Source organism: Pongo pygmaeus, chromosome 10 (genome assembly GCF_028885625.2).
Source record: "Pongo pygmaeus isolate AG05252 chromosome 10, NHGRI_mPonPyg2-v2.0_pri, whole genome shotgun sequence".
Classification (NCBI taxonomy): Eukaryota; Metazoa; Chordata; class Mammalia; order Primates; family Hominidae; genus Pongo; species Pongo pygmaeus.
In genome coordinates this window covers 28,827,017-28,838,807 of record NC_072383.2, presented here as the reverse complement: position 1 = coordinate 28,838,807, position 11,791 = coordinate 28,827,017, and the positions used below count along the sequence as shown (strand labels likewise).

The 11,791-nt window shown below is 40.8% G+C and overlaps 1 protein-coding gene across 1 annotated transcript in view; it reads right to left on the bottom strand.

The window, feature by feature from the left end:
- Nucleotides 1-3,601: 3,601 nt before the first annotated feature.
- MRPS35 (mitochondrial ribosomal protein S35) overlaps nucleotides 3,602-11,791 on the bottom strand; it is a 41,207-nt gene continuing 33,017 nt past the window's right edge. Inside the window, exon 8 of the mRNA XM_054442928.2 lies at nucleotides 3,602-4,716. Coding sequence (XP_054298903.1) covers nucleotides 4,447-4,716 — 270 coding nt within the window. The 3' untranslated portion in view covers nucleotides 3,602-4,446. The remainder of the gene's footprint in view (nucleotides 4,717-11,791) is intronic.

Here is an 11,791-nt window from a genome sequence, read left to right as displayed (position 1 = left end):
AATCAATTTACCTTGTCATAATTCATAAAATTAGGTGTCATAAATTTTATCAATTTCTTCCCTAATACATTAGGGGGAAAAAACCCCATGCTATTTGAAGCAGGGGGTGGGGGGAGCAAGATTTAAATTACCCTAAAATTATAGTTACAGAAATAATTCAGTAAGTTGTCTTTATACATTTTTGTACATACATTTAGAAAATCATTACTTTTTTTGTTTTTTTGAGAGAAGTCTCGCTCTTGTCCCCCAGGTTTGAGTGCAATGGCTTGATCTTGCCTCACTGCAACCTCTGCCTCCTAGGTTCAAACGATTCTCCTGCCTCTGCTTCCCAAGTAGCTGGGATTAAGGCTCTTGCCAACATGCTTGGCTAATTTTTGCATTTTTTAGTAGAGACGGGGTTGCACCATGTTGGCCAGGCTGGTCTCGAACTCCTGACCTCAGGTGATCCGCCGCCTCGGCCTCCCAAAGTGCTAGGATTACAGGTGTGAGCCACCACGCCAGGCCAAAAATCATTACTTTTAAGTATATGTGAATTGCTTAGAGGTTTTCCAATAGACTAGGGCTGCTAGAATTAAAAAGGCTTTTTTTCCCCTTGGGGCTTCTCAGAATTTTACTCATTCCTTAAAGCTGATAATTTCATATAAATGACCTTAATTTGGGAAAAGTATATTTACCTTCTAAGAAAACAAATTCCTTTTCTTCTTCGGCCCCTCTGACCATTAGATAAATTGAGTAAATTTAGACTGGAGAGACAACAGACCAGAATCAGTTAAGAAGTAAAACAACTGAGACTAGAAACTACTTTCTTACTGGGAGCCAGAGATGAAACAGAACTTCCGAATAAAATTTTAAATTTTATTAAGAAACAATCAGACCAACCCAAGCAACACAGCAAGACCCCATCTCTACAAAAATAAAAAATTAACCAGGCGTGATGGCATGCTACTTGGGAGGTTGAGAGCAGCTGGAGGTCCCAGCTACTTGGGAGGTTGAGGTGGGAGGATCGGTTGAGCCCAGGAGGTTGAGGCTGCAGTGAGCCATGAATGCACCACTGCACTCCAGACTCCAGCCTGGGCTGGAACAGAGCAGACCGTGTCTCAAAAAAAAAAAAAAGGGACAACGCTGGAAAGATTTCATGGTTACTTCCTAGGTGGGTGTCACAACCTTAGCCTTAGTTATTGACTGGACCCCAGGGTCCAGTTTGTTTGTTTCTTTTTCTTTTTTTCCTTTTCCTTTTTTGGAGACAAGTTCTTGTTCTGTCACCCAGGCTAGAATGCAGTAGTGTGATCATAGTTCACTGCAGCCTTGAACTCCTGGTCTCAAGCAATTCTCCCACTTCAGCCTCCCAAGTTGCTAGGCGTGTGCCACCATGCCTGGGTAATTTTTATCTTATGTAGAGACAGAGTTTCACTTTGTTGCCCAGACTGGTATCCAACTCCTGGCCTCAAGCAATACTCCCGCCTTGGCCTCCCAAAGCGCTGGGATTACAGGCATGAGCCACTGTGTCCAGCTTCTCAAAAAAAAAAACAAAAAAAAAAAAACAAAGTCTGTAACTGTTTAGTATTATGAAACACCAATATTGCAAAAATACGCAAAAGAATTAAAGCACCCTACAATTAAGAAAAGAGATCCAATCTACAATCTTAGTTGCCTATGTGTTGAAGCAACTTCTGGGCTATACAATTTAAGTTTAAAGTCAGAAATGACTGCATTAATATAGCAAAGTATCCCCTAGCATTTTCATTATAAAGGTGAATATAATGTTCTAATTGCATACATTCGGTCAACTGACAGATTTTAAAGGACAAGGATCTGATTAATGACAAATAGTGCTGCTTAATTTTGCTAAAATTACAATAACAACAACTGTTATATATACATACAGATATATATGTATATACACATTTTTAAAGTAGAGACAGGGTCTTGCTATGTTGCCTAGGCTGGTCTCAAACTTCTGACCTCAAGCCATCCTCCCACCGCAGCCTCCCAAAGTGCTGTGACTACAGGCATGAGCCACTGCACCCAGTCCAACTGTTTTGTTTTTGAGGCAGTTTTGTATTAATCCGTCAGCTCTACAATTTTGCCATTAGGCATCAACAATTGTTTAAGAGTCTTCGGGGTTACTTGGAGTTGGCCAAACTGCAAAAAGGGTAAAGTCCTCTACAAGGCCATCCTACTTCTGACACCAACTCTTAAGTTTGTGGGAGATTCCCTAAACAACCCTCAGGTTCAGTAATTCACTAGAACTCAGAACTGAATGAAAGCTATTATTCTCACAATTACAGTTTATTACAGGGAAAGGATACCTTAAAGTGGCCCAACGGAAGAAGTACGTAAGTTGAGGCCCAGGAAGCGTTCAAATGTTTAGTTTCTGGTGCTCTCCCCTAGCAGTCAGGACACATTACTCTCCTAGTATCAGTGTGTGACAATATGCATGGAGTATTGCTAACCCGAGAAGCTTACTCAAGCCTCCATGTGCAAAGATTTTTTTTTTTTTTTGAAACGGAGTCTCGCTCTGTCACCCAAGCTGGAGTGCAGTGGCAGGATCTCGGCTCACTGCAAGCTCTGCCTCCCAGGTTCACGCCTTTCTCCTGCCTCAGCCTTCCGAGTAGCTGGGACTACAGGCACCTGCCACCACGCCCGGCTAATTTTTTGTATTTTTAGTACAGAGGGGGTTTCACTGTTAGCCAGGATGGTCTTAATCTCCTGACCTTGTGATCCACCCGCCTCGGCCTCCCAAAGTGCTGGGATTATAGGCGTGAGCCACTGCGCCCGGCCCAAAGATTTCACTGGACTCCATTATGTAGGTATGATTGCTGATTGTCTGCTGAGTCATCTCGGCTGCCAGGTGGACTAATACCATATGACTGAAAGCCCCCACCCTAAATCACATGGTAGGTTTTTCTGGCATGTTGGTCCCATCCTGAGATCCTTTGGGGCCAGCTACCCCGCTAAACAAAGACAGTCCTATCAGGTACGATATAGATTACCTCCCAGAAGCCAAGGGCAAAGGCCAGACCTCTGAGTAAGGTCAAATTCTTTATTACACATCCTCCTCTCTGCTTTCATCTGCACTGTATTATTACACAGGATAAACCACCCTAAGCTACCACTCCTTTACATGTTCCCAGATGATCACCTCTTCTCAGCTTCTACTGTTTTCAAAATGTTTCCTTCTTCAATCCTGTTAGGAATCTGAGTTTTTCTTAACTCTGAATGAGTCTCTAAATGTACTGGTATGTTTCTTGAAATATGCTCTAAACATGATCTAAAATTTTGGTTTTTATCTATACTGCTTTTCATCCACTACTTACCAATTAGGCTCAGTTTAGCCCCTTTTGAGTTCATTCATAAGTAAGGCCTAGGATTAAAATGGTAAGTAGTATCAGGGTGCCCCAGCAGGGCACGACATGCCTCTTTCTCTCCTTTTTGTACTCAAGGCCATACTGTCCTTCATAACCTACAGACTCCTGGCCTCACTCACACCAGATCATACCTTCATTTCACACAAATGGTTTAGGAAATCGTTGTGAAATTCCATTTTGGCTTTCATTTATACTCTCTAATTCTTCTAGGCAAAATAAGTCTATTAGGCAAATAAACTCAGTAATTCCTTTATTTTGATTTTAAATTAATCACAACCATCGAAGTGATAAGAAACAGCTGACAGGTGTACTTAAAGATACTGAATTGACAGCTAGATTGAATGCAGGGTTTCCCAGGGTAGTTCTTATTTTGTCACTTACTCCAATTACATTCAAGATCCTTATGCCTCATCTTTTTTCCTGAGCTGTGGCAGCTCTAACTGGGGCACCCAGAGGGATACATACCAGGTAGTCTCCACTTCTACTTTTCTGGTAGCTTGGCCCTGGCAAAATGAGCCCCACAATCTAGAAAGTAGGATGCTAAACAAAGTTGACTCAACATATCTTTTTAGAAAATATCAGGTTAGAGAATACTCCTGAGGACCTGTTTCTAACCAGAATTGACAAATGTGAAAAATGCATCAGCTAGACTGCAGTCATGTGAACAGAGCCCGGAACTGCAAGTCAAGGAAATGGGTTCCGGGCCTACCTTCCTAGGTAACCAAAACCATTATTCAAAAGCAACTACTGAATGCCAGCTTGTGGGGAAAGAAATGGGGAAGGTGATAAAATCACAATTAAATGCATGTATATATATGAATACCAAAGCTATTATGTAGAAATAAAATCAAAACACTTCAGATCAAGAAGAAATCAGAGATCTCCTCATCTATTGCCCCAGTGTAAAAATAAAAAAACTCTGGAGTAATCATTGCCATTAAGCATTAGTATGAGGGAAATAATTTTAACTCTGAGGAAAAAAAATGATTTTTTAACATTTTCAATGTTATATCAAATTAGATACTGATCACACATATCATAAAATTAATAAATCAAGCAGATTTTTCTACTCCATAATTCATGTCACATTTAATAGTCTCTTCACGGATTCTTTGTACTGAGAAATGGAATTTTCATTTTCCTCCTCATTTTTAAGACTAACAACAGACTTTTTGTACTCTTCAATTTCTTTAGTACCAAGGAGCTCTTCTTTATTTATTTGCATATTTTTCTCAGCAGCTTTAATCTGGAGAAGCGTTTCCAGGATATTTCTTTCTGATGAGCTATTTTCCCATATATACTCTTCCATGTCTGCTTCAGTCTTACTTTTTTCCCATTCTTCAGTTTTCTGAAACAAAACAAAACAAAACAAAAATGAGTTCTGAATTCTGAGAAACATCAAATGTTTGTTTGTTTGTTTTCCTTTTTAAGGGAAGATAAGTTTGCAAAATGTAGAGAGGCCCTGGCCAACGCCTTGTCTGTGCACTCTGTCCCCTTAACCCAGCACTGTTAGCCAGCTGCACCTGCGCTTGAGGGCTGCACACTCTGTCACGTGAACACTGGTCTGTCAAGCTCTGTTACCACTCGCTACTCTATCCACATAATTACAATCTGTCTGCCTTACAAACTGTACTTACAAAGATATGCTGTTTTCCAGCAGATATAGAAAATAACTTTTTGCAGCTATTCTCTAAACCCTAATACATCAGCATTTCCTTTTTTTTTTGAGACGGGTCTCACTCTGTCACCCAGGCTGGAGTGCGGTGGCGCAATCACAGCTCACAGCAGCCTCGACCTCGCAGTCTCAGGTGATTCTCCCACCTCAGGCTCCCGAGTAGCTGGGACTACAGGCGCCCATCACCATGCCCAGCTAATTTTTGTATTTTTTGTAGAGATGGCGTTTTGCCATGTTGCCCAGGCTGGTCTTGAACTCCTGGGCTCAAGTGATTATTCTGCCACGGCCTCTCAAAGTCCTGGGATTACAGGGGTGAGCCACTGCGCCCGGCCCAACATCTTGCATTTCTGAGATGTAATCTTCAACTTCTTTAGTACCAAGGAAATCATTATTAAAAATAATGAGAGCTGAGAGGAGACTGTATTTATCTCTGTGATATACTTGTGGGATGATGAGGAAGACTAATTATTATAATAAAATTAAGAATATGATGTACATAATACATGGTTTTTAGTTATAATGACTTCATATATCCTGGAATTTTCTTTTTTTTCCCCCAAGACAGAGTCTCGCTCTCTTGCCCAGACTGGAGTACAGTGGGACGATCTTGGCTCACCGCAACCTCCACCTCCCAGGTTCAAGCGATTCTCCTGCCTCAGCCTCCTGAGTAGATGGAATTACAAGCGCCCACCACCACGCCCAGCTAATTTTTGTATTTTTAGTAGAGATGGAGTTTCACCATGTTTTCCAGGCTGGTCTCAAATTCCTGACTTCAAATGATCTGCCTGCCTTGGCTTCCCAAAGTGTAGGGATTACAGGTGTAAGCCACCGTGCCCAGCCTATCCTGGAATTTTATTTTGTTATTATCTTTCTGTTCCCATAATGTGAACAATGTTTTGTTACTGCTTGTTTTTTCTTACGAAAATTATTACCATGCTATTCTAGGGAACACTGGTAGGCTTTACAGTAATATAGCATAATTCAGATTTATGATTTAAATGGAGATGTAACAGTCTGTGAAAAATCAAGCAACACAGCTAATAAGTAATATACCCTGGTTCAAAGAAGTGCTGAATATAGCCACATTTTTTCCAAATTAACACATAACAATATTCTGAGCTACAGGCTGCTAAGGAATCATCTACTATTCCGAATAACAACTTTTAAAGGTGGCAAAATATTAAAAGATGAGTATATTTGTGAGGCTGTCAGAAACACGATTCTACCTCTGAAAAATCCCCTTCAAAGAGATCCCAGCTTGAGTAGACAGCTCCAAGGCTCTGCAGAGCTGAGTGGGGACCAAGAAGCAGGTAAGGTTTCCACCCATGCCACCCTCCCACCCCTATCCCCACTACAAGTGCCTATGAAAAGAAAAGAAAGCATTGGAGATGTGTTCCTCCAAGGGTAAAGAGGAGCCCCACCAATCACAAACAGGCCACTGGGACAACACCGAGTCAGAAAGCCTGTTCAGATCACTGAGGCGAAAGGAAGAGACTTAGGAGAAGAAATTCTCCTTTGAATCCTTCAAACTGGGTACCGTTCCTTCAAGGGAAACCAGTAAGAGGCAGGATGTCTTCCCTGGCCCCCAAATTCCTGAGCCAAGTGGGGTATATTTGCACTTACAATTCCTGCATGTTTGCCCCACCTCCCTGTAATAAATTTATGGCTGTGGACAGCGTCTCAGCGTATGTTCTAGAAATATCCAGTTGAGAACCAACTCTGTCCTTTTTTTAAAAAAAAATCTGGTCGGGAGGTTTTTAGGCTTGGCAGGGAAGGCATAATGTGAAACAACTTCTTTTTATTTTATTATTATTATTTTTTAGGCTAGTCGAGTAGTGAGAACGGGGTAAGAGCAGAAGAAGGAATTCAATCTGTAACTGACTGTGAACAATCAACTGAGATAACTCACTACCTTCAGACCAGCCTGAAACAACTTGTTATGCCTCTCCCCCACAACTCTGCTGCAAATAATTTCTAACAAACTCTGAATCTGCGCATTAAAAAAAATTGGCAAAATTATCCTACCCCACCTAATTTTTACTGTAATACTTGAGAAAGGAATAAATGTCAGCCCCTTAAAAAATAAATGTCCTAAATTAATTACATTATTGGTTCTATCTACTCTTAGAAATGTTTTAAAGGTTTCAAGACAATGTCATAGTTTTTTCACAATTCAAACTTACAGGGTAAAATATACTTAATCTAAAAAACTGACAAATACATTTTATAAAGCGTTAAGTAAAACAGTCACTCCATCTCATTCCTGACTCAACTGCCTGACTGCTAGAATACGGGCAATTAAGAGACTTAACTATTTAGTATTTTTAAGTTTCACACGTTTTATCTGAATTTTCTTAACGGCTTCAAAATAGATGCTTACGCAGAGGAATTAATCAAAGTAAATCCACTAATAATTCCCACATTTCATGTCTCTTCCCCTTACATTTGGTGTATATAATTATACACTGGTTTGCCAAGATGTATTATAGGTATGCCAAGATATTGATTCCCTCAGCCCTTGTAGCCAGGTGAGCCTCGAATACTGGCAGCAGAATGAAGCACCCTCCTCCTTCATTCATCTCAGGTGTGATCAAAGCTTACCTACCGCCAACCTCAACTCCTGTGCTCAAAGGACCCTCCTGCCTCAGCCTCCTGATTAGCTGGACTACGACTAAGGTGCACGCTACCATGCCTAGCTAATTTTAAATTTTTTTTTGTAGAGACAGGGTCTTGCTATGTTGCCTAAGGCTGGTCTTAAACTCCTGGCCTAGAGCAATCCCCCTGCCCCAGCCTCTCAAGGTGCTGGGATTACAGAGTGTAAGCCACCGCACCTAGCCAGTAAATAATTTTCTAAGTGTGTAATCACATGAAAAGGTACATGGAGGTAGGCCAAGGTGGATATCCAGGCCTGCATGACTCAGCGAGTTTGGCGTGCAGGCGCACACCGCCACTTGTTATATAACCTGTTTGTGTAAGTTCATCCTTGGCTCTGAGCCACTGTTATCTGTAAAAGGTATAATTGCCCTGCTACCATTGTACAGGCGCTCTTGGGGCTCAGCTTGGCTCAACATGGCTCTTGTGCAGGCACTGGTGCCCAGAGAAAGAGACAGCCAAAGCTGTCCGTCTGGACAGGAGGGAGCCAGGACACAGCTCGGCTTGCGCATGCCCAGATAAAGGGTTAAGCTGCTGACCCTGAAGGCAGGGGAGAGCCTACTGGGAAGCTGCAGGCATGGAGGTCGCGGGAGCCACACAGCCAGAGCAAACTGCCGAGATAAAGGTGGACAGTGTAAGAAAAGCTGTTCATAAGAGAGCCAGTGTAAGAAAGCTGTTAATTTGAGCTGCTGCTGAATAAAACTATCTTTCACCTGCCTACAGCCCCCCAAGTGTTCTTTCTGTTCATCCACCCACGCCCCTTGGACTTCAGCATGGGCTGGACCCGGACACCGGGAACTGACAAAAAGGATAGGAAACCCTGCACTATGGAATAATGTACATTTATAGAAGAAAATCACTATGGTTTAAAGTCACTAGTAAGGAAAACAAACTACATTCTGTAAAAGGCGTGGCTTCCTATCCTGTACTGAAAACAATGCAGTGTTCAGCCTCAGTTGCAAACTAAATTCACATTTTCTTTTTTCTTTTCCTTTTCCTTTTTATTTTCTTTTTTTGGGGGGATGGAGTCTCACTCTGTCACCCAGGCTGGAGTGCAGTGGCACGATCTCGTCTCACTGCAACCTCCGCCTCCTGGGTTCAAACAATTCTGCCTCAACCTCCCGAGTAGCTGGGATTACAGGCACCCACTACCATGCCCAGCTAATTTTTGTATTTTTAGTAGAGACGGGATTTCACCATGTTGGCCAGGCTGGTCTTGAACTCCTGACCTCAGGTGATCTGCCAGTCTCGGCCTCCCAAAGTGCTGGGATTACAGGCATGAGCCACTGCGCCTGGCCTTCTTTTTTCTTTCTTGAGACAGGGTCTCCCTCTGTCACTTAGGCTGAAGCACAGTGGCGCTATCTTGGCTTACTGCAGCCTCAACTTCCTAAGCTCATGCAATCCCCTTGCCTCAGCCTCCGGAGTAGCTGGGACTACCAGAGAGTACCACCACGCCCTGCTAATGTTTGCACTTTTTTGTAGAGACGGGGTTTTGCCATGCTGCCCAGGCTGTTCTCAAACTCCTGGGCTTAAGTGATCCACCTGCCTTGGCCTCCCAAAATGTTAGGATTACAGGTGTGAGCCACTGTGCCCAGCCAAATTCACATTTTCTACATGGTCTAGCTTTAGGATCCAAACTCTGCACAGCTGAATAAGAATTCCAAGATAATGACAGTAACAATCCCAACAAATTGAATACTTAATTATATATCAGGTATCTCAAATGCTTATGTATACTATTACATATAATTCTTGTTAAGATTTACTGGGATAGATTTTAAGAATTACATAGATAAGAAAACTGAGTATTATGGAAGTTAAACAGAGGTCCACAATCTATTGGGGGATTTCAGATTTCAGAAATTTTTGTATTTTAGAAAGTGAATTATGGTACATATATCATATATTTTTTAACACCTCTAGAGAGGGGTCTATAGCAGCATCACCTAATCCAACACATAATTTTTAATGCAACATACATGAATATTCACACTGAATGGAATGAACAAAAAATATAAATAGCCTGTCATCTATTCAGGTCACATGTTTGTCACCAAATAAGTTATGGAAAGACTAACAATTTCTAAAGCTTTTTGGGTTTCTAAATAACAGATGCAGGGCTGAGGCAGCTAAGTTTTGCTCAAGGTCATCCAGGAAGTTAGTATAAGATGGTATTTACCGTGAGCTTTGGTATTTCCCAGACCTCAGTTTAAATCCTAACTTTCATCATTTATTACTGTAATAGGTGAGTTCCTTGAACTTGTATCTCTGTTAAGAACTGACTTCACAGGGCTGTTCTGAAGATTAAAAGAGGTAAGGAATATCCATGTACTTAGAGGACCTGGCTCATAGTAAACATTACATAAATGTTGTTGTTAATAATACAACTTCAAAGAGGAGTGCGTTTCAAACCCACATTTCCCTACCTCTAAAACCTATGTACCTATGCCAAGGATTTGGGGAGAAGTATTGGGAGTAAGGGGTTCCACAACCTGCAGAATGGCTTCAAAGTGTACATGACATATACTCCACCCACCACTATGAAGCAGTAAACTAAAACTTCCAAAGTAAATATAAATACACAACTGTCCAAATGTTTCACTATATTATTCCCACTCACAAAATCATATAGTGATATTTACAAAATTAGATAAAATACACAGAAACGAGGTCTTTATTCCTTTGTCACTGACTCCATACTATTTGCAAATAAGCAGTATCTTTCCAAGATGTTTAATTAAAAATAACAATTTTGAAATGTTTATGTATATGTGACTTAAAATGGCTTTTTTTGGTAACAGTTTCCTTAACACTTTTAACTTCCGGGTTTTTTAGCAAAAGTTCAGTGTCATATTAAAAATAGGAAGTTAATACTAATGGAATAATAATCCAGAATTGACTTCTGATATAGTATCAGCAGGTTGCAATTTTAAATACATCTTCATAGAAAAGATGGAAATTACTAAAAAATAGAATAAAAAAAATCATCCATAATTCTGTTACCCAAAGATGGCCCATTAACACTAGTAACACTTGGTGTATATCTTAAATCCGTTTTTTAAAATCCTTCTATGATTATATTTTATTTACAATTTTGTGCCCTGACTTATAGTTCACTATCAATTCCTTTTGAAAGAGCTGGAGTCTCAAAAAACCAAACACCGCATGTTCTCACTCATAGATGGGAACTGAAAAATGAGAACACATGGACACAGGAAGGGGAAGATCACACTCTGGAGACTGTTGTGGGGTGGGGGGAAGGGGGAGGGATAGCATTAGGAGATATACCTAATGCTAAACGGTGAGTTAATGGGTGCAGCACACCAGCATGGCACATGTATACATATGTAACTAACCTGCACATTGTGCACATGTACCCTAAAACTTAGAAATATAATAATTAAAAAAAAATTAAAAAAAAAAAAAGAAATACAAAAGAATCAGTAAAAAAAAAAAAAAAAAAAAAAAGGAAGAGGTGGAGTCTCACTATGTTGCCCATGCTGGCCTTGAAATCCTGGGCTCAAGTGATTCTCCCACCTCACCCCTCAAGTAGGTGGAATTAGAGACGGGTACCACTGTGCCTGGCTCTTACTATCAAAATGTTAGCTTCCAAAACCACAGCCAGCATTGAAATTGTTAGCTGTTTCAGTTTCTTTTTTTGTAGTCAGAGGCTAAGGTGGGAGGATTGCTTGAGCCCGAGAGGCTGAGGTTGCTGTGAGCCGAGATCACACCACTGCACTCCAGCCTGGGTGACAGGGCCAGATCTTGTCACACAAAAAAAGTTTATTTTATTGAAGTGTAGCTGGAATATATTAATTTTAAAGCACAAACAACAGCATATTCAAATTACTGGGGGCAATTAAAAATACCATTTTAAGCTCAAATTGATCATCACTTAGGCAAAGAATTCAATTAATTTGTCGACTCCTATTTTAATGCTTTGACCATTAAATATTTACAATTTCACCATTTAATTTATAAATATGTATCACACACACACACACACACGCACACCCCTTTTCTTTTCCTTCCTGCCTGCAATGAGACTCTGCCCTGACCCCAACCCCTGAAGAAGCAATTTTCCATTCCATGTGAT